A 23,287-nucleotide genomic window follows, 5' to 3' on the forward strand; every position below is an offset into this window, starting at 1 on the left:
CACCGCGGACGATGAATATTCATAAAATTTTAATTTGTTTTCCCAACCAACAAGGGTCCAGACGACGAATTTCCTCCGTCATTTATCCGGAAAGCTGCGCCCAGAGCTGTCACCGGAGCTCATAAAAATTAAACAGCTACAAGGGATCATTTTCACGCCCGACTTGGCCTGCTTTAAAGGAGAGCGCGAACCCGGACGGGGTGTGGGCGTTGAAAAGGATAAACCGCCCGACGTCCGGTGTCCTGTCACCACCAAGCTGAGCTGTGTTTTTCCCCAGGATTTGCTGCTGACTCGACACAAAGTGCCAGTTTCCTCCCGAGCAATTGGATTAAAGCGGAACGACTGAAACCCAGCTTGGAAGCTGGCGTACAGGGGGGGATTTTGGGGAATGATTTAAGAGGAAATGTGGAGATTTCAAATCTAATGACTTCAATAATTTCAACTGGCAACCCTGCCACGAGCTATGGACCTTTAAGTGACGATTCGTAAATCTGCCCCAACTTCCCGTACAGCTCTTCAACCTGACAACTAACTTTCCTGCAAATCGTCCTCCCGAGCAAAGAAAAACTTCCGGCTAATGCTGTCGAATCGATTTAGCTCCTGGCCGGTCACTTCCGTAGAATGGTTCCCATCGGTCCCAACCCACCGACCGTAGAGTCGTTAATCCGAAAAACAAATATTACCCCGGAAAGGTAAATCCCAGCGCTGGCAGGGAGCACAAGGGGACAAAAACTATTAATTTCTACCTTATCTCCGGCCGGGGATGGCGCAGGAGTTTGGGCAAAAACCGAATCCTCCGGATCCCCAGGGGTGGGGGAGAAATTGACTGAGCTCAACTCTTCGTCCCCACGAACGGGCCAGAGCAAATTGACAAGACTTATGGCAGTCACACGTTGGTGATGGTGGTGAACATCCCCCGTTTGTCGGAAATGGGCACTCACACCGGAATTTCCTTTGTGTGGTGGTCCACCTGACCGCATCCAGGCTGACCGAAAAAGCTGGGATGCCAAACCACGTCGGGTGTCCAGCTGGAGGAAAAAGTTTTGTGTTACTTTCGCAAATACCGTGCTGCCGGGATGGACACACGGAAAGAAAGCACGGGAAATGGCAAAGTTTTTTTTATCTGTCCGTCCTAATAAATTAACTTTATTAAATTTTCTCGCTGTCTGCGTGTGCGAAGATCTGGGACCGAATCCTTTGTCGGATCTCGGGATCCCGGGCGCTGCTTTGTTCCCCTTTTGTGCGCTGCATAGACTTCATATCAGAAGCAGTGCGAAAAACTGGCAGCACTGGTGCTTATAAAATGTTTGTTGTCAAACAAACTGATGACATTTCCATTTTGACCGATCTGATTTGTTACCATTTTTGACAGGTATGGTTGTGCAAAGCCCCACCACCGCTCCTGTCAAAAAAGCCGTTTGTTTTGATTTTCGTTTGGCAGCGGTTGTCAAAAGTGACAGATCTTCACAAGCCTAATAAGTGTCAAACGTCTTCATTGCCCATCTATGACCGTTCACAATACATGGCGGTGACTGCAAACACTCCCAGCAGCAGTAGCAAGCCCGTCAAGTAGGTAAACATCTTGTGCGGAGGTTATGTTCATCAAAAGGATTACATGCTCGACAAACCGCTGCTTCGGGCTTGCCCCCTTTTCTCTCGATGGGGGTGTGTGTTTGTGCGGTTTGTGTGAGAGGACACTTACCGCACACCCACAGCAAGTCCGCTTGCGGTGGTGGGGGGCTTTAATCTTCTTAATTGAATCCTTTTCCACCGGGGGTTGTGGCGTCCGTGTGGTCATGACAAGTGGCTAACCCCTCGGTGCATGTAAGCCGGCAAATATGGCGAATTATTGCTTTGTTGGAGTTTCTCTGTTGTCAGTTGAGGCTATGGACAGCTCAGCTTGAAGTATAAGAATATCAGTTTTTATTTTACTTTTTCAACAATGTATACCTTATGCGAGAACTGTCACATGTACCACTCGAATCCGGTGTTCTATTTTCTATTTTTGAACAGATTTTTCCTTCGAAAGATTCGGCAGCAAGTTTAAACTTGACGTTTCCTGAGCTTGCTGATAAGATTGGTTTACCACTGCTTGCAATGTAGCACTTCCATTCGAGCAGTTTTTGCTTTTTTCAACAATATATTCCTTATGGTAAAACTGTCATTTCTACCAGTCGAATCCGGTAGTTCATGGAGCACTCAATGCGATTGGTGGTGAACAATAGAGCTTTATGACGTTTCGCTCACGCACACTAGCGCACCATTTGATTTTGCTGGCCGGACAAAATTTAACCTCAATCTTTTTCGTGTACGTACACGCAATACATGCGCACGTAGAAACCTCTATTCATTTCTTATCGAGCGAACTGTCAAACTGCTTCTTGAATCGGGTACTCTATTTTTGTTTACAAACATTGCAGGATCAGTGTTGCCATTCGCATTTTTTTAACTGTTTATTACATCACTGTTCAAATCCTAACAAAAAAGCAAGTGGTAGAAATTACAGTTCTCCCATAAGGAATACATTGAAGAAAAAAACAAAAAACTGCTCGAATGGAAGTGTTCCATACCAAGGCGCCTTGGTCTGTACTAAACAAATCCGGCTTAGGACCTTTGATATTCTTTCGCCCTAACTCATCCCAATTGTCATGGCAGAACGACTGTTGCTTTCGCTCAAAACCGAATTACGACCAGCGCAAATCATTCAAGTTGATGTTCCCCCAAATCGTTATACGACCACTAAACTATCTCATTTGTGACGTGTGTCCTCACAACTAGTCCCGGAAAGCAATCCCCGGCACAGATGACCCCCCAACCGTACCAACTTTGACATCGACGACGATGATCCGTTGGAAAACAAACTTTTACCCAACCCGGCGGTGACCGCTTCCTCGCACTGAGGAGTTATCTAACGATAACGAGCTAACTTTCATCTTATTTGCCGCATGACGGAACCCATCGATATATCCGATCGGGACTTGGGATTTTTTGTGCCGTCCTCCAGCTAAGAGCAAATATGACAGTGGCAGGGTTGCCAGATCGGGAAGCGTTTGCATTTCTTTAATGTTTGATTGTTGACAAATCAGTCCATCAACATCAACACTGGCACACTTCCACTCGAGCAGTTATTACTTTTTTTCCACAATGTATTTCTTTTGGGAGAACTGTCATTTCTACCACTCGAAAAAAATAAACTTCTAAAAAACTGCTCGAATTAGCTGGGTATGCTACGAAACAGTGAACACCAGCATCTGACAGCTGTCATGTGACAGTACTTTTCTGACTTTTAATGTCAACGGTCAAGTTCGGTTCCGTGCTGGCAACACTGCCACCCGCCAGCGTGTTCCGGTGGGGCGGAAAATTGCGCAAAGAAGCGCATAAAATCAAAATCATATCAAAGCGATATCGGAAACTTGACAGAAAGTGGATGGCACTGCTGGGCTGGGTAGCAGTTGGAGAGCGAAAAAAAAAGGGAAAAGCCCTCCGAAAAGGAAGAAAAGTGATTTGATAAAAAGTCAATCCATAAAGAAAGCTGGTGGGGTGGCAGTCGGAACCGGGTATAAATATATCCTGCAGCCTGGCAATGTCAACCGATGTCTGATGTGGCTGGTCGAGTGTCCCCGGGAATGATATCGGAAACTTTTTTTCCCCTGCTCCGACGCCGGTTCTTCGGTCGAGTGCGGCGACTGTCGCTTTGATTAGCCTTTGATTGAATGGCTTTCGGTGGAGAAATTAGTTCCCGGTGGAACCGGTGGAGAGTGAAGGATGCTGGATCTGACCACTTTGTGAACTCGGTGCAGGGTGATGTCAGGGTTGGGAAAAGCTTTCAGATTTGAGTCAAATTTCAATATTTACTCAACTAAGTATTTTGACCAACACCAAAACTGTCAAAATTTCGTTTTGACCAGTTTGTAATCAAGGTTTCCTGCAGTGTAATTCCACCTTCAGGTATCGCTAAAACCAAATAAGTCTGGGATGATTTTTGTAATGTCACATCAAATTTGAGTTAATTTCACTCAAAATTGCATGAGAAATTTCAATATCCGACTGTAAATTCATTAAAATCAGACATTTGAACTGATTACTCATAAATTTAAGATTTTGCCAAGACTGGCCACCACCAGCAGTCGTTATAGGGTTGGATCGGAGCCTTCCGGTCACTTTCGGTCCAGGATTTGTGTCCGCACAGTTTGGGCTCTCTTTTTTTGCTTCTCTTTTCATCCAAAGGAAATTGATACCTATCGATGTCCACTCTAACGAATATTTGCCAAAGCTACCCGGCTTTGCCGGCTACAATGTTGGATCCGATCCTGGATAGATATTAGTTGGAAGGAAGCCGAGACCAGCCCCGGCAAGAGTCGGTGACGGGGTGACAGTTGGCAAACGTTGGCTCAATTTAATTACTTTTGACAGCAACACACAACCACCCGCACAGGGTGGCAAATCAAAGAGAAGCGGTTTTGTGGAAAAGTGATTGAAATTGACTACGGGATCAAGGGGATCTATCACTAGCTGCTTTTCAACAATGTCATTTCTTCCACTAGAATCCGGTTCTCCATTGGTTAAAATTTGAGACAAAAAAACGCCATGTTTGAAACGAGAACTGTCAAAACTGCTCGAATTCCGAGTAGTTTTTGTTGCACTATTTTAGGTAGATCGAGGGGAAAGCCACTATCAATCAAATCGCTTCTTAATATCACTCAATTACCACACTCCCAGTTCATCGAACCGTCTCGCATTGGGTCATTAGTTTATTTACAAATATTCAAGTTTAAGGCAACTTTTCACCACCAAACACTAATGCCGTCTGGCGGCCATAGCTCATCCTGCCGACGGCGTCTTAATTGATTTCTGTCAACCGAACCGTGATTAGTAAGCCCCGTGGGACCCCTCCGCGTTAACCTTTTCAAAACAACTAAATTTAGTTAGTGGAGCGCCCTAAGTCACCACCAGGAACGTCATTCTCTGCTCGACTCTAATTTCATCTATCACAACCGCCACGACGATGAAGACGACAACGACGACAGTCATACATCTTACTCCTGTCTTGACTCCGTCTAGGGGCTTAGGACTTGCGGGGAGCAACTTAAGACACATACGCGCGTTGATAAATTAGAACTTTGCTTTGAACTGCCGTTGACGGGTCTACGAGGGGAAGATGTTCTGCTGCAGTTGTTGCCAGAAGAACGAAGCGACCAAGACGACATTAATTAGCTACTGCAGAGAGTGTACCTTGGGCCGTAATGGCTTCTAGCATAGAGCAGTGACGAAGAGTGGTTAAGAGCGCTGTTGAAAATTGAGTTACCGCTCGTTTTTGACATCGCTCAACAGCGTTGAGCAGTGTTGCCAACCTGTTCGTTTGGATATCTTGGGTGGCAACTTCTTCCTGTTACGGTGTTTCTTTGGCGTGGTCTGTGACGGCTCTGACAGCTGTCATGTTGAGATTAGATTTCGGTTATCCCAGCACAACATCTTAATTATCAGTCTATGGTTGGAACCGTAAACCACCGCCGTTAACTCTATCAAGCGTCTGCGTGTATTATGTTTCAATGAAGCAATTAATTTAATGCCCTTTCTCATTCTCTCTCTCTCCAACAGACACAAGCGGAAAGTGCAGAACTTCCTGCCGTGCAAGACGCCAACCCGCGGCGGTCCGCCGCACCATCTGGACGCAACAGGTGTGCACTCGGCGGCGCACTCGGTGACGTACGAGGACCCGGACGTCCACCTGGGGCACCACCCGCTGGTGATGCGGCATCATCACCATCACCACCACCATCACAACATGGAGGTAAGTGTGCGGAGTGCGCGAAAACAATAGAGAAGGCACACAAGAGAAGCAAGATGACAGCTGACGGTGGTGCCATCTAGTTTTGGGAGGGAAAAACTCTCAAAAATTTGGTGACGTCAGGAATGGACCAATGGAACACTTCCATTCGAGCAGTTTATGCTCTTTTTTCGCCGTCGAGCAATTTTTGAAAGTTTGCTCCATAAGAAATACATTATAGCAAAGCAAAAACTGCTCGACGGTGGGTGCTCCATTGTTTGTTTACATCCCAGGGACCTTTTGAAAACCCAAGTAACATTTTTTCCCATGAGTTCTACAAGAGCTCTTCAAAATAGCTACAGCATAGCAGTTTGGACCGCGGTAGGATAAAACTCTCTTCAAATACTCTTCCAAACTCCTGAAGAAGTTTTGAAGAGAATTTTATCCTTCCGCGGTCCAAACTGCTATGCTGTAGCTATCTTGAAGAGCCCTTGTAGAACTCCTGAAAAAATGTTACTTGGGAAGTTACCTTTGGGTTCATTCTGATATTATAGTTCAAGCAGATAGCAGATATAAATGGAGCACCCGCAGTCGAGCAGTTTTTGACAGTTCGCTCCATAAGAAATACATTGTAGAAAAAAGCAAAAACTGCTCGAATGGAAATGCTCCATTCGATCGGGATCCTAACCTCTTCCCAGTTCCTCTTATAAATTTTGTAATCTTCCTGTAAAAAAGAACGCGACACGAGCGCACCTCGTCAAAATTAATTTGCTTTGTCAGCTTAAATTAAATCAAATTAAATTGAATAATTCAGAATGACATATTTCGTTGCTCGTTATCGCGCTCACTCCTTCTCTCCACGCTCACGTGAGTACGTGTCCACGTTCTGACAGCGATCTGTCACTGCGGCGGCACCACAAAAATAAACCTCGGAAATCCTTTCCGAGCGCTTTCTTTCGCTCTCTTGTTGCATGATTGCGGATGTCAACATTCTGACAGCCGTGGCGAGCGCGGCGCGTTCCCTCACGTTATAAAGTTATAAACATTCTCGAGTGGTGTTCCGAGAAGAAGAAGAGGAAGAAGACGGACACCCTCAAAAAGGTAATCTTTTTCGGGCGGCCATAATCTAAACCGTTTCAAATTGAGCGTACCAACGTACAAACTCCGAAGGGGAATCAAGAGAGAGAAAACAAAAAAAAGCATCGTCTGTAAATCAAGATTCCTGATATAATCATAATAACAATAAACATAATCATAATGTCACCACCAGGGCGCACCACCGTCGTCGTCGTCGTGCAGGAATCCTTACGAGCGACCGAACGTCAGATGGAATGTCTCCGACGGAGAAGTTTATGCTCGCAGCCCGGCATAGTTCTGTCTGTTGCGGGTCCAATTTCTGCTACGCTTGAGGGTTTTTATTGTCGGTTGGGCTTGGCAGCTTGCCAATTTGGCCCGGCTAGAATTCGGAATGGAATCAAAAGTGGCGACCCCCTTGAGCGTCCAAGCAAACTTGGGGGCGGGAAACTGTCAAATTCCTGTCATGAAATATTCTAGCAGAGTTGGTTCTGCTGGAATCCTACTAGAATGGTGGAACAGTTCTGCTAGAATGGAGCATTTCCATTCGAGCAGTTTTTGCTTTTTTCTACAATGTATTTCTTATGGCGCGAACTGTCAAAAACGGCAACCCCTGTCACGACGTTCTAGCAGGATTCTAGCAAAGTTCCTACAGAGCTGGATATTCTTACTGCATTCTTGCAGAAATGTTCTACCTAACTAACAGAATTTTGGCATAATGAGCTCTGCTAGAATATTTCGTGACTGGGACCCGACCCGATTCGAGTGGTAGAAATGATAGTTCTCCCATTAGTAATACATTGTAGAATAAAGCAAAAAAACTGCTCGAATGGAGGTGCTCCATTGACAGGAAAAGTCAGTAACAAATTACAGACTGTCTAGGGGAAACAGACTGGCCGATGCAAAATAAATAGTCACTGGCAACGTATGTTTTGTGCTTGCAACACTGCCAGTTTTGCTGGGCGTAAAGGGCGTTTGGTGTCCAGCGCGTTTGGATCTGTCAAACACAGGCCAAACTGTTTCCTAGACAAACTGTATAACAAATAGAGTACTTCCATTCGAGCAGTTTTTTGGATTCGAATGGTAGAAATGACAGTTCTCCCATTGGCCGATGCACTAAGTGAGTTGTTTACCTTTTTTAGTACACTCCTCAAACGTCAAACCATACAAAATTGCTGCCGGATCTTGTCCGGGAGAGATCCGGAAAAAGATCCGGTAGCAATTTGTATTGATTTGACGTTTGCTGAGGGTGCCGAAAAGTTTGGTTATGTTCTGCTTGCAAAAGACAATAAGGAATAAGTTGTAGAAAAAGGCAAAAACTGCTTGAATGCCGGTGTCCAACTCGAGCAGATCTTAGCATGACTTCTATTTGGCTGTCAATGGAGCATTTCCATTCGAGCAGTTTTTGCTTTTTTCTACAATGTATTTCTTATGGAGCGAACTGTCAAAAACTGCTCGACTGCGGGTGCTCCATTTAATCAAAATGGAGCACTCGCCGTCGACCAGTTTTTGACAGTTCGCTCCATAAGAAATACATTATAGAGAAAAGCAAAAACTGCTCGACGGCGGGTGCTCCATTGTAAACATAGACGTTTAAGAGCTCAGAATGTTCCCCCGTCAGTAGGATTTCGTGAAAATGTCTAGCCAATCTGAATGATAATTGGAAAAAGGCGCTGAAACTTTCTCTCGATGCCATTTTTTTTTTCACAAGACGCGCGTTGATCTGGATCTTAATGGCGTTCCGGTTGAGTTTCTGCAAAGTGGCTTTTTCTCAATTTTGCGTTCTTTGCGAACCTGTTGACAAATTTGATAGATTTGAAAAGCGACCTAGATTTAAAATCACTAAAAGACGTCTTCCGACAATATTAACTTGGATTGTTTGGGTAGATTGAGCGATTCTGGTGAAAATTTGGCTCTTTAAAAAGACCTGACTCAATCGATTCCTACCCCGACACCAACAACAACTTGAAAAATTGCCGACTCCGACTCCTGGCCTTCAAAATTTGTCGACTCCGACGCCAGGTGCAATAAGGCTTTCTAGTCAGAAATTTACCAACACATTCAAAGCATGTTTACATGGCAGCTGCGGGTTCGTTTGCACCAGATCTGCTTTCTCTTTCTAGCAAAAGTTTTTTGTCAGGCGACTTCTAGCTGGATTTTTTTTACTGATCGCCTGGTATGTCAGCCAACATGTTTCTCAGGAACTGTGACAGCTCTATCTCGATCATTGTATACAGCCATGCCAGATATACAGATAAATCTGTATTATACAGATTTTTTGATCCCAAAAATAACAAAAATCTGTATATACAGATTTTTCAAAATTGATATAATTTGAAAATTTCAATAATTTAGTAAATGAATTATGCTTTAATATGATTAAAAAGCTTAAATCTGTTGTGAAAAGTCTAAAAAAAAACTTCTATTGCTTCGAATTTGACATGATACAGATAAAATACAGATTTATTTTTAAGAAAATACAGATTTCCCATAAAATAATCTGGCAACGTTGATTGTATACATTAGCACACTGCGACGAGAAGTTCGTCATTTTTGGGTTAAATTATTTGTATACACTGGGCCTAGAAAGCCTTTTTCAATAGAGTTATCTACGTGCGCATGTATTGCGTGTACGTACACAAAAAAGATTGAGGTTAAATTTTGTCCGGCCAGCAAAATCAGATGGCGCGCTAGTGTGCATACGCAAAACGTCATAAAGCTCTATTTTTAGACGCATTCCTATACAAGTTGCAACAACATTCCAAACAATGTTGCACAACATTCCGCCGAGTGACGCGCCAACAAAGTCAACAACAACAAAAACCTGGGAAAGTCCTCCTCCACACGTGTCCCACCGGGTGCAATGCGCACCCACCTGGGTGGGTGTCCGGAAGAGTAAACCTGGAAATAAACACGTTTGACAGCATTATTACACAGCTACACGAAATTTGATCGTCACACGCCAATCATAATTCGCTTCGCCACTAGCCCCGTGGTCAGTTGAGACGACTTGCCGCACCGAGACTTCTTGAACGTAAGGTTGGGACAGTTTGTCCAACGTGGAGCCGTTTTCTACCTGTTCGAACACTTTGTGTTCAAAATTTCTAACAAAAACAACGCCAACCTTACAAGTTTCCTAAACCTTGGACCACCGACCCCACGGGGCTCTGTTGTAACCGAATCCCTTTTCGGACCGTCCGTCTGTCCGTGTCACAGAGTCTGGTTTGTGGTTTTTGGAGGAGCTGGAGGAAAGAAATGACCAGCTATGGAACATAAATATTGCCAGGGTTGGGCTTCCTTCGGGGCAAGAGAGAGCGATGGGACACCCGATTGTATCGGGTAATCTTTGGGGGGTTCGAGCAGCAGCAGCAGAGATGTGATTACCTTCCGTGTGACACTTGGCTGCTGGGAGCGGCTGTCAAAGTGGGGAGAGGAGGTTATGTTGCGTGTAGCTGAAATTTGTCACTTTGAGGCGGGTAGTTTGCTCAATCTTTGGGTAGGTCTTGGTCGTATCACTTTCCGTAGATGAGCGATTGATAAGGTTGCGGGGGGAATGGAAGTATGTTTTTATATGAGATTTGTTTTCATGTGGGTCTCGTGGCGCAGGGGTAGCGGCTTCGGCTGCCGATCCCGATGATGCTATGAGACGCGGGTTCGATTCCCGCCTTATCCACTGAGCTTCTATCGGATGGTGAAGTAAAACGTCGGTCCCGGTTTCTCCTGTCTCGTCAGAGGCGCTGGAGCAGAAATCCCACGTTAGAGGAAGGCCATGCCCCGGGGGGCGTAGTGCCAATAGTTTCGTTTTTTTGTTTTCATCACAAACAAAAGTGACAGTTGCAATGGAACACCGGATTCGAGTGGTAGAAATGACAGTTCTCCCATAACGAATACATTGTAGAAAAAACTGCTCGAATGGAAGTGCTCCATTATTGTTTTTTTGGCAAGCAGTGACATAACCAAACTTTTCGGAGCCCTCCGCAAACGTCAAATCAGACGTTTGACGTATGCGGAGTGTGACAGTCAATACCTTTGGAAGTCCAGATAAAGCATCAGACTTCCTTTGAATCTTTTCTAACTCCACATTAATTAGTTTTACAGTTGCAACGCGACTAATCTTTGCAGCGCAATGTGATCTTATTCAGAATTTCTTCTAATTAACAAACTGAACCAGAACCACCTTTGACTACTGCTTATCCGAACAAATCTTGCACACGTTCAAAGCAAAAGACGCAACTTGCTGTGAATTTTCAATTTCCGCAATGCTGCAGCTTGAGAAAAACCAGCGCTCGTATTTTTTCCCACCTTTTTCCAGAGGACGATTCCGGAGTCCCGTCCCATTCAATTCCGGCGCTGACAGCGCGCTAAACTTCCGGCGAATCGTTTTCTATTCATCTCGTTTGGTTTGTTTGGCTGGATGTTGGACTGACACCATCTAGCTAGCAGCAGCACAGGTGCAGGGCACAAGCAGATCCTTTTCAGATCGGCCATGCTTGCAGCAATTGAATGAGATTAATTTCCTGTCTGGTTGGTGTGTACACCGGCTCGGATGTCGTTGGTTTGTACCATCAGGCTTGGCCCTACGGTAATCCAATTCCGTCCAGGCCAGGATATATCCTCGATGTGTGACAACAAAAGCGCGAACTCATTTCGGATTGCTTTGAAAAGGGGAAAAGCATCTATTTTGAGTCGAAATGGAATCTTATTTGACTTTATTCTAAAATTTGGCATAGAAACCCACTGCAAAAAGATTGGTGGCATTTCTTTACACTCAAAACGAGTGCTTTCTTTTAAGAGTGCAATTATGTAAACAAAGCGCTCTCGCTGTGACGAAAACAAACTTTCAACTAACGGATCGAAAATATATTAACGAAAATTGGTCCATCCCCCCCCCCCGTTCCACGTTGATCCTTCGTCAAAGAGGTTTCCGCTTAAAAACTGCGGTCTAGATTCCGCATCATCCTTGCCATTGCCCCCGTACAGAATCCGGCGGTCGTCCTCTTGTCATAATGTTTAGACAGGTCGTGTCAAAACACACGTCACGTGGATGACAATAGCCGTCGTTGGATTCGTTTTGTTGTCGGTTTTTTTTGTCAATTGGCGGAATTTTTACGTGAAACCGAAACCGGAGGTGTATTATTGTCCCGAAGAGAAAGGAGAAAAAATGTACATCACGATGTGAACTGGGCCAGAAGAAGCGATTACTGCCTTTTTATTGTGTTTGATGTTTGAAAAGGACGGTTGGCAGGAAGGCGAGCTGTCGAGTTGAGTAAAATCGCAGGTTTTGTAAAGGAAATTTCAACCTTGAATTGATTGAAGTAAGAATTTTTCAATTGAAAGTTTAATTTGGTTTTAACCAAACCAAAGTATCAGAATTTGATTTTTGTTGACCGAAATGACAAGCTCACATACACCATTTATCCTTTCCTATTTTTGTTTTTCAAATTCTGCTTGGATTAAGGTAAACAGTTCTTTTATATTTTTTTTCATCAAATGGGACTCGTGTTGGTTACAAGAAAACTCCTCTAGTTTTTTTTCCAAGGTTGTTACTGTCGGTAATGTTATCGTCTCACGATAACGATAATGGTAATCATTATCATCGGGACGAAAAAAACAATATAACATCGACTAAATTTAACTATATCATGTTAAATTTACAATACTTTACCATAGAATATATTTTTTGAAAATTTTGTAGGTTTCAAAGTATAAAAACTCAAAATTGTTCACAAAATACAGTTTTTTTTAGAAAAGACTCAAATTTTCAAAATTTGCAAATTGGATATCAAACGAAGCGAAATTTTGTATGCTTTTGATTTTTTTTTGTATTTTTTTTTTGAATACAGACTTTTATACAAAATACCGTATTTTTTTGATTTTAAAATTTGCAATATTGGTATTAAATGAAACGAAATTTTGTATGCTTTTTCACTTTACTAGAGTTTGTTTTTGCAATATACTAAAATTTTCACAAAAAACCCTATTTTTCAAAAGTACTAAAATTTTCAACATTTGCAACATGGATATTAAACGAAACGATATTTTGTATGCTTTTGACACTGTATTAGAGTATTTTTTTTTAAAAAACCTACAATTTTCTCAAAATACCGTATTTTTTGAAATTACTCAAATTTTCTAAATTTGCTATATGAATATCAAACGAAGCGAAATTCGGTATGCTTTTTCACATTAGTAGATTTTTTCTGGAATATATAATTTTTTTCACAAAATACCTTATTTTTTCGAAAATACTCAAATTTTCTAAGCGAAATTTTGCATGCTTCAAGCATACATGGGTTCGTGTGATATCCATATCGCAAATTATGGAAATTTGAGTATTTTCAAAAAATTATGATATTTTGTGAAAATTGGAGTGATTTACAAAAAAAGTAAAATGCATGCACAATTTTACTTTGTTTCATGCCCTTATTGTCCATATTGGATTATATTTGAACAATACGGTGTTTTGAGAAAATTTTAGTTTTTAACAAAAAAAAAAAATTTGGAAAGTGAAAACGCATAGATAATTTAGCTTCGTTTGATACCCATATTGCAAATTTTGAAAATTTGAGAATTTTCAAAAAATACAGTATTTTGTGAAAATTTTAGTATTTAAAAAAACAAAAAATAGTGACAAAGCATACAAAATTTGGCTTCAATTGATACCCATTTTGTAATTTATGAATATTTGAGTACTTTCGAAAAAATACGGTATTTAGTGAAATTTTTTGAATTAACTATACACTTACAAAAAATATATTTTTAGTGAAAGCTATGGTTGAATAAAGTCGATGTTAGAATAATTTTAAAAATGAGTTATCGATAATCTTATCGCCGATAGAATTATCGAAATGACGATAATTTTTTGCTCTACAACTTGGTAGAATATTTTTATAGGTACTTCAAAAATAACCCTGCAGTGTTTAAAAAATCAGAAAATTTTTAAATGAAGTATTTCGTTATAAATATTTTCCATATAATTAAATGTGCCAAAAAAGTTACAGTTGAGTAACAAAAATGGCAGCATTTTCAAAACTGTTTCTCTATTACTTTTTTCTAATCTAATCTAATCTAATCGAACACAAGCGCAGCCAGTCCGAAGAAAGCATCCGGGAAGAACTTATGGTTAGATTACGCCTCAAGTTCTTTCTTGTCATTATTAATGATTGCAGTACTTCCGAGAACCCCCGAAATGTATTACACTCACTAAAGAGACAGATTCTATGAACGGAACCCACATTTCATGGAATCATCAGGGGAAGAAGAAGAAGTGAGGACATACCGTACCAACCACTTCGAGTTTTTTATAGAATATGGTGTGTAGTGTGTGTAGGGGAATCGTTGGGAAAGGGATTGTTGTATTATACAGGGTGTTTGGTTCATGGATGCGGATACTTGCTGGTCCCCTAGAGGACCCCGAAACATGAAAAAAAGTCTTCTACGGCATGGTCGAATTCTCATCCTAAACCGAGTTAAATAGAATTTACTGTTTTGAGGAGTTTCTACACTAAAATCGATTTATCTCATGATTGTGATCACGAAAAGCTTCGCTTCTGAATTCATGCGAAAGCTGAGAAAATTTCACGATAAAAAATGATTTTTGAAATTTTTTAAACTTTACTTAAGTCTGCCTACAGAGCCTTTACATTTTTTTCTTGCCCTGGTGTTGTTAGTTTTTTGCATTTATTTTGCGTAAATGGCAGGTAAATGGTTTGTTTTATGTATCAAAACGATGCTCCTAGATCCCCTCTACAAATCTCTCTAAATAACCATTTCCCGATTTCTTTTCCTAAAGCCGCTATTTTAATTTTATTGGTGAAAAAAATCGAAGCCAGAAAACCTGAAATGGTATCTTAATAAATCAAACCGACGCCTGTCAGAGCATCGCGCAAAGCATACTTGATCGACGCGCGCGCCGCATGTTTGCTGGAAGGAGGGTGACAGTAAGAAAACAAACCACGTGTGCCCATTGCATTGTGGAAAAAGTTCGTTTTTGAATTGTTTCATTACCGGAGGTATTTTGTCTCGCGTTCTTTTGGCAAACAGGTAAAAACAAAAGTTAAGGGACGACTATTTAAAGGAAAGAAGGTGTTAGTTATTAAAATGAGTTAAGATGCAATAATGGCGGCATATGATCTCGTTGAAGGATTTCCACTGTTGTTCAGTGTGCTGATCGTTTGACCCACAATAAATAATTAAGCTGATTAAATCAAACATTTAAAACAAGCCCATTGACAATGCAAGTAAAAGTTTAGTTAGCAGGAAGAAGATACTTTGCTTTTTAGAGTTCTACTTTTTTTACATTACAAAAGGATAAGTTGAATTGTTTAAATCCAAGATGTATCTAAGTTATTTCTTGTGTACATAGGATAATAGCATACATTTCCATCAAGCACCAAATGTTGGCATATCAACACCCTTTTGTTTATTTAAAACTTTTGAAAAGCATTTTTGATTGAATAGCTCAATCAAGACCTAATTCGGAATGTGATCATAATTTGATAAAAATGTAAAATCAGCCAATTTAATAGAAAGAGTTTCTTACCTCTGTGCTCTAATCATAACATGTTAAAAATCGTTTTATGATGGATTTTTGTTTATTAACGTGAATTGATATTTTCGATCATTTTCAAACATTGCAATTCGTTTTGAAGTACATAAAAAAATGCACGCTTAGAATAACAAAACTTCTTAAGAAACCTGAAAAACTTTTGCTAGAATAAACACTGATTTAGTTATTTAAGGAAGTGTTTATTTATTTAATTTATTCATGATAAACTAGCATGCATGAATTCTTATCGAATTAAAAATTCTTGCACTAAAATCTATTGTATCCAATAGGTGGATTTGAAATGTTTTTGGTAAATAAAATAAATCTTCCTCGGTTTCCTTGTAGGGAACTCCATTGAAGAATATCAGAGCAGACATTCACAAAAAAACCAACTACCGTCATCTGGGGTGACATCCCGAGCATGGGTAAATAAAAGGAAATGCCTAACTATACTTTCTGTTATCAATACCAAATTTTGGTATTCCTGAATTTTTCTTTAGATCATACAAGAGCACAATTTGGTATCATACCAATTTAAGGTATTGTTTTGATATTGCAAAATTGCAGAATTTTTCAATGACCGAAAACCACATTTTGTTATTATTTTGGTATTTACGTATTTTATCAATTTCTTCTGAAAATATGGGAAAATGTTGACCAATTTTGACGTGGTCATTAATTTTGCTTTAAAAGATGTCTCAAATCGAAAACCGAAAAAAGGAAAATTGCAAACTTGATTTTAATTTTTTTTAGAATACCCCCTAAAGAAATGACCTGAAATTGTGAAAAAAAATTCTTAGTCAGGATACCACATTTTGGTATTATTTTGGTATTACAGATTTTTATCAATTTCTTCAGAAACTATGGAAAAATTTTGATCAATTTTAACAATGTCTAAAAGGTGCGCTAACATGACTTGAAAACCAAAAATGTTAAAAATGATTTTGAATTTTTGAAGATTGAACCATTTATCAAAATAGAAATCATTGAAATGTATCTAAGTCGGGATAAAAAAATACTCAACTCAATAATCAACGAGTCAATCGATTTTATTATTGAATTTTTGTGACTGGAATCCAATTTCATTTTAATAACATTCATTAATCAATCTTGTTATTTCTCAGAAGCTTCAAGAGCTTCAAGGATAATCCGTTCATCAATGACAAATGTATTCGATTTGGCGAAGAATATCACTGAGAACAACATGGAATCATCAGGCGAGTATTTTGCTGTTGCATGTGGAGCATTTGATATCATTTCCGTTTGCAACTGTTGCACTAAAATTACATGAAAATACCAAATTTTGGTATTACTTTTGCAAATTACAGCGACCAAATGTGCCCTTGGTAGCCCAGTAATAGATGGTAAAATACCATGAAATCATGTGTGTGAAAGACCACAAGAATACCAAAATCTGATGTTCCATGGGCGAGGAATACCAACAATTTTTATTCCAAGTAATACCAAAATTTGGTATTCCTGTGTTATTTACCTCTGCTAGAGATTGGGTCTGAGGGTGAGATTGGGTCATACAAATTTCTGCATTTTTGTATGATCCAATTCCTTCATCCAGACCCAATGTCACCCCTGATGACGGAAATGATATCACATTGCTCCACATGCAACAGCAAAATCTTCCCACCTGATGATTCCATGTTTTTCTTAGTGATATTCTTCACCACATCGAATACATTTGTCATTGATGAACGGCTTATCCTGAAGTTCATGAAGCTTCTGAAAATAACAAGTTTGAAAAATAAGTGTTATTAAAATGAAACTGAATTCAAGTTCACCAAATTGATAAAAGTATCAATTGACTCGTTAATCAAAAATGTCTATTCCAAAATAATAATAAAAGTAAAAATCATAATAATAAAAATAAAAATTAATCAAAACAGAAAATAAAAACCCATGCCATTTTTCTATACGCAACTTTACAAAAAAATCACAATTTATCGTGATTTCACAAAATAGTTGCCTCTCCGTCACGAGTTACTGAAAATGTACCTCGGATTCGTGATACCTAAAAAGATGATTAAATGATTAAATGATTAAATGATTAAATGATTAAATGATTAAATGATTAAATGATTAAATGATTAAATGATTAAATGATTAAATGATTAAATGATTAAATGATTAAATGATCAAATGATTAAATGATTAAATGATTAAATGATTAAATGATTAAATGATTAAATGATTAAATGATTAAATGATTAAATGATTAAATGATTAAATGATTAAATGATTAAATGATTAAATGATTAAATGATTAAATGATTAAATGATTAAATGATTAAATGATTAAATGATTAAATGATTAAATGATTAAATGATTAAATGATTAAATGATTAAATGATTAAATGATTAAATGATTAAATGATTAAATGATTAAATGATTAAATGATTAAATGATTAAATGATTAAATGATTAAATGATTAAATGATTAAATGATTAAATGATTAAATGATTAAATGATTAAATGATTAAATGATTTAATGATTAAATGATTAAATGATTAAATGATTAAATGATAAAATGATAAAATGATCAAATGATTAAATGATTAAATGATTAAATGATTAAATAATTAAATGATTAAATGATTAAATGATTAAATGATTAAATGATTAAATGAATAAATGCTTAAATGATTAAATGATTAAATGATTAAATGATTAAATGATTAAATGATTAAATGATTAAATGATTAAATGATTAAATGATTAAATGATTAAATGATTAAATTTTAAATTCTTAAATTCTTAAATTTAAATTCTTAAATTCTTAAATTCTTAAATTCTTAATTTCTTAAATTCTAAATTTAAATTCTTAAATTTTAAATTCTTTAATTCTTAAATTCTTAAATTTAAATTCTTAAATTCTTAAATTCTTAATTTAAATTAAATTCTTAAATTCTTAAATTTAAATTTAATTTAAATTCTTAATTTCTTAAATTCTTAAATTAAATTCTTAAATTCTTAAATTCTTAAATTCTTAAATTTAAATTCTTAAATTCTTAAATTCTTAAATTCTTAAATTAAATTCTTAAATTCTTAATTCTAAATTTAAATTTAAATTTAAATTCTTAAATTCTTAAATTCTTAAATTTAAAATTCTAAAATTCTTAAATTCTTAAATTCTTAATTCTTAAATTCTTAAATTCTAAATTCTAAATTCTTAATTCTTAAATTTAAGAATTCTAAGAATTTAAGAATTCTAAGAATTCTAAGAATTTAAGAATTTAAGAATTCTAAGAATTTAAGAATTTAAGAATTTAAGAATTTAAGATTTAAGAATTTAAGAATTTAAGAATTTAAGAATTTAAGAATTTAAGAATTTAAGAATTTAAGAATTTAAGAATTTAAGAATTTAAGAATTTAAGAATTTAAGAATTTAAGAATTTAAGAATTTAAGAATTTAAGAATTTAAGAATTTAAGAATTTAAGAATTTAAGAATTTAAGAATTTAAGAATTTAAGAATTTAAGAATTTAAGAATTTAAGAATTAAATTTAAGAATTTAAGAATTTAAGAATTTAAGAATTTAAGAATTTAAGAATTTAAGAATTTAAGAATTTAAGAATTTAAGAATTTAAGAATTTAAGAATTTAAGAATTTAAGAATTTAAATTTAAGAATTTAAGAATTTAAGAATTTAAGAATTTAAGAATTTAAGAATTTAAATTTAAGAATTTAAGAATTTAAGAATTTAAGAATTTAAGAATTTAAGAATTTAAGAATTTAAGAATTTAAGAATTTAAGAATTTAAGAATTTAAGAATTTAAGAATTTAAGAATTTAAGAATTTAAGAATTTAAGAATTTAAGAATTTAAGAATTTAAGAATTTAAGAATTTAAGAATTTAAGAATTTAAGAATTTAAGAATTTAAGAATTAAAGAATTTAAGAATTTAAGAATTTAAGAATTTAAGAATTTAAGAATTTAATCATTTAATCATTTAATCATTTAATCATTTAATCATTTAATCATTTAATCATTTAATCATTTAATCATTTAATCATTTAATCATTTAAGCATTTATTCATTTAATCATTTAATCATTTAATCATTTAATCATTTAATCATTTAATCATTTAATTATTTAATCATTTAATCATTTAATCATTTAATCATTTGATCATTTTATCATTTTATCATTTAATCATTTAATCATTTAATCATTTAATCATTAAATCATTTAATCATTTAATCATTTAATCATTTAATCATTTAATCATTTAATCATTTAATCATTTAATCATTTAATCATTTAATCATTTAATCATTTAATCATTTAATCATTTAATCATTTAATCATTTAATCATTTAATCATTTAATCATTTAATCATTTAATCATTTAATCATTTAATCATTTAATCATTTAATCATTTAATCATTTAATTATTTAATCATTTAATCATTTAATCATTTAATCATTTAATCATTTAATCATTTAATCATTTAATCATTTAATCATTTAATCATTTAATCATTTAATCATTTAATCATTTAATCATTTAATCATTTAATCATTTAATCATTTAATCATTTAATCATTTGATCATTTAATCATTTAATCATTTAATCATTTAATCATTTAATCATTTAATCATTTAATCATTTAATCATTTAATCATTTAATCATTTAATCATTTAATCATTTAATCATCTTTTAGGTATCACGAATCCGAGGTACATTTTCAGTAACTCGTGACGGAGAGGCAACTATTTTTGTGAAATCACGATAAATTGTGATTTTTTTGTAAAGTTGCGTATAGAAAAATGGCATGGGTTTTTATTTTCTGTTTTGATTAATTTTATTTTTATTATTATGATTTTTTACTTTTATTATTATTTTTGGAATAGACATTTTTGATTAACGAGTCAATTGATACTTTATCAATTTGGTGAACTTGAATTCAGTTTCATTTTAATAACACTTATTTTTCAAACTTGTTATTTTCAGAAGCTTCATGAACTTCAAGGATAAGCCGTTCATCAATGACAAATGTATTCGATGTGGTGAAGAATATCACTAAGAAAAACATGGAATCATCAGGTGGGAAGATTTTGCTGTTGCATGTGGAGCAATGTGATATCATTTCCGTCATCAGGGGTGACATTGGGTCTGGATGAAGGAATTGGATCATACAAAAATGCAGAAATTTGTATGACCCAATCTCACCCTCAGACCCAATCTCTAGCAGAGGTAAATAACACAGGAATACCAAATTTTGGTATTACTTGGAATAAAAAATTGTTGGTATTCCCTCGCCCATGGAACATCAGATTTTGGTATTCTTGTGGTCTTTCACACACATGATTTCATGGTATTTTACCATCTATTACTGGGCTACCAAGGGCACATTTTGGTCGCTGTAATTTGCAAAAGTAATACCAAAATTTGGTATTTTCATGTAATTTTAGTGCAACAGTTGCAAACGGAAATGATATCAAATGCTCCACATGCAACAGCAAAATCTACTCGCCTGATGATTCCATGTTGTTCTCAGTGATATTCTTCGCCAAATCGAATACATTTGTCATTGATGAACGGATTATCCTTGAAGCTCTTGAAGCTTCTGAGAAATAACAAGATTGATTAATGAATGTTATTAAAATGAAATTGGATTCCAGTCACCAAAAATTCAATAATAAAATCGATTGACTCGTTGATTATTGAGTTGAGTATTTTTTTTTATCCCGACTTAGATACATTTCAATGATTTCTATTTTGATAAATGGTTCAATCTTCAAAAAATTCAAAAATCATTTTTAACATTTTTGGTTTTCAAGTCATGTTAGCGCACCTTTTAGACATTGTTAAAATTGATCAAAATTTTTCCATAGTTTCTGAAGAAATTGATAAAAATCTGTAATACCAAAATAATACCAAAATGGTATCCTGACTAAGAATTTTTTCACAATTTCAGGTCATTTCTTTAGGGGTATTCTAAAAAATTTAAAATCAAGTTTGCAATTTTCCTTTTTTCGGTTTTCGATTTGAGACATCTTTTAAAGCAAAATTAATGACCACGTCAAAATTGGTCAACATTTTCCCATATTTTCAGAAGAAATTGATAAAATACGTAAATACCAAAATAATAACAAAATGTGGTTTGGTCATTGAAAAATTCTGCAATTTTGCAATATCAAAACAATACCTTAAATTGGTATGATACCAAATTGTGCTCTTGTATGATCTAAAGAAAAATTCAGGAATACCAAAATTTGGTATTGATAACAGAGAAAGGTATAGTTAGGCATTTTTTTTATTTACCCATGCTCGGGATGTCACCCCAGATGACGGTAGTTGGTTTTTTTGTGAATGTCTGCTCTGATATTCTTCAATGGAGTTCCCTACAAGGAAACCGAGGAAGATTTATTTTTATTTACCAAAAACATTTCAAATCCACCTATTGGATACAATAGATTTTAGTGCAAGAATTTTTAATTCGATAAGAATTCATGCATGCTAGTTTATCATGAATAAATTAAATAAATAAACACTTCCTTAAATAACTAAATCAGTGTTTATTCTAGCAAAAGTTTTTCAGGTTTCTTAAGTTTTGTTATTCTAAGCGTGCATTTTTATGTACTTCAAAACGAATTGCAATGTTTGAAAATGATCGAAAATATCAATTCACGTTAATAAACAAAAATCCATCATAAAACGATTTTTAACATGTTATGATTAGAGCACAGAGGTAAGAAACTCTTTCTATTAAATTGGCTGATTTTACATTTTTATCAAATTATGATCACATTCCGAATTAGGTCTTGATTGAGCTATTCAATCAAAAATGCTTTTCAAAAGTTTTAAATAAACAAAAGGGTGTTGATATGCCAACATTTGGTGCTTGATGGAAATGTATGCTATTATCCTATGTACACAAGAAATAACTTAGATACATCTTGGATTTAAACAATTCAACTTATCCTTTTGTAATGTAAAAAAGTAGAACTCTAAAAAGCAAAGTATCTTCTTCCTGCTAACTAAACTTTTACTTGCATTGTCAATGGGCTTGTTTTAAATGTTTGATTTAATCAGCTTAATTATTTATTGTGGGTCAAACGATCAGCACACTGAACAACAGTGAAATCCTTCAACGAGATCATATGCCGCCATTATTGCATCTTAACTCATTTTAATAACTAACACCTTCTTTCCTTTAAATAGTCGTCCCTTAACTTTTGTTTTTACCTGTTTGCCAAAAGAACGCGAGACAAAATACCTCCGGTAATGAAACAATTCAAAACGAACTTTTTCCACAATGCAATGGGCACACGTGGTTTGTTTTCTTACTGTCACCCTCCTTCCAGCAAACATGCGGCGCGCGCGTCGATCAAGTATGCTTTGCGCGATGCTCTGACAGGCGTCGGTTTGATTTATTAAGATACCATTTCAGGTTTTCTGGCTTCGATTTTTTCACCAATAAAATTAAAATAGCGGCTTTAGGAAAAGAAATCGGGAAATGGTTATTTAGAGAGATTTGTAGAGGGATCTAGGAGCATCGTTTTGATACATAAAACAAACCATTTACCTGCCATTTACGCAAAATAAATGCAAAAACTAACAACACCAGGGCAAGAAAAAATGTAAAGGCTCTGTAGGCAGACTTAAGTAAAGTTTAAAAATTTCAAAATCATTTTTATCGTGAAATTTTCTCAGCTTTCGCATGAATTCAGAAGCGAAGCTTTTCGTGATCACAATCATGAGATAAATCGATTTTAGTGTAGAAACTCCTCAAAACAGTAAATTCTATTTAACTCGGTTTAGGATGAGAATTCGACCATGCCGTAGAAGACTTTTTTTCATGTTTCGGGGTCCTCTAGGGGACCAGCAAGTATCCGCATCCATGAACCAAACACCCTGTATAGTAAATGACCTTG

At 36.1% G+C, this 23,287-nt stretch overlaps 1 protein-coding gene across 1 annotated transcript in view; it reads left to right on the forward strand.

Annotated features, from left to right (window-relative positions):
* Window positions 1-23,287, forward strand: part of LOC6050129 (putative uncharacterized protein DDB_G0286901) — a 194,498-nt gene that overhangs the window by 142,666 nt on the left and 28,545 nt on the right. The window contains exon 3 of the mRNA XM_038260785.1: window positions 5,599-5,791. Within this exon, the coding sequence (XP_038116713.1) occupies window positions 5,599-5,791 (193 nt within the window). The remainder of the gene's footprint in view (window positions 1-5,598; window positions 5,792-23,287) is intronic.

Source organism: Culex quinquefasciatus, chromosome 3 (assembly GCF_015732765.1).
Source record: "Culex quinquefasciatus strain JHB chromosome 3, VPISU_Cqui_1.0_pri_paternal, whole genome shotgun sequence".
NCBI lineage: Eukaryota > Metazoa > Arthropoda > Insecta > Diptera > Culicidae > Culex > Culex quinquefasciatus.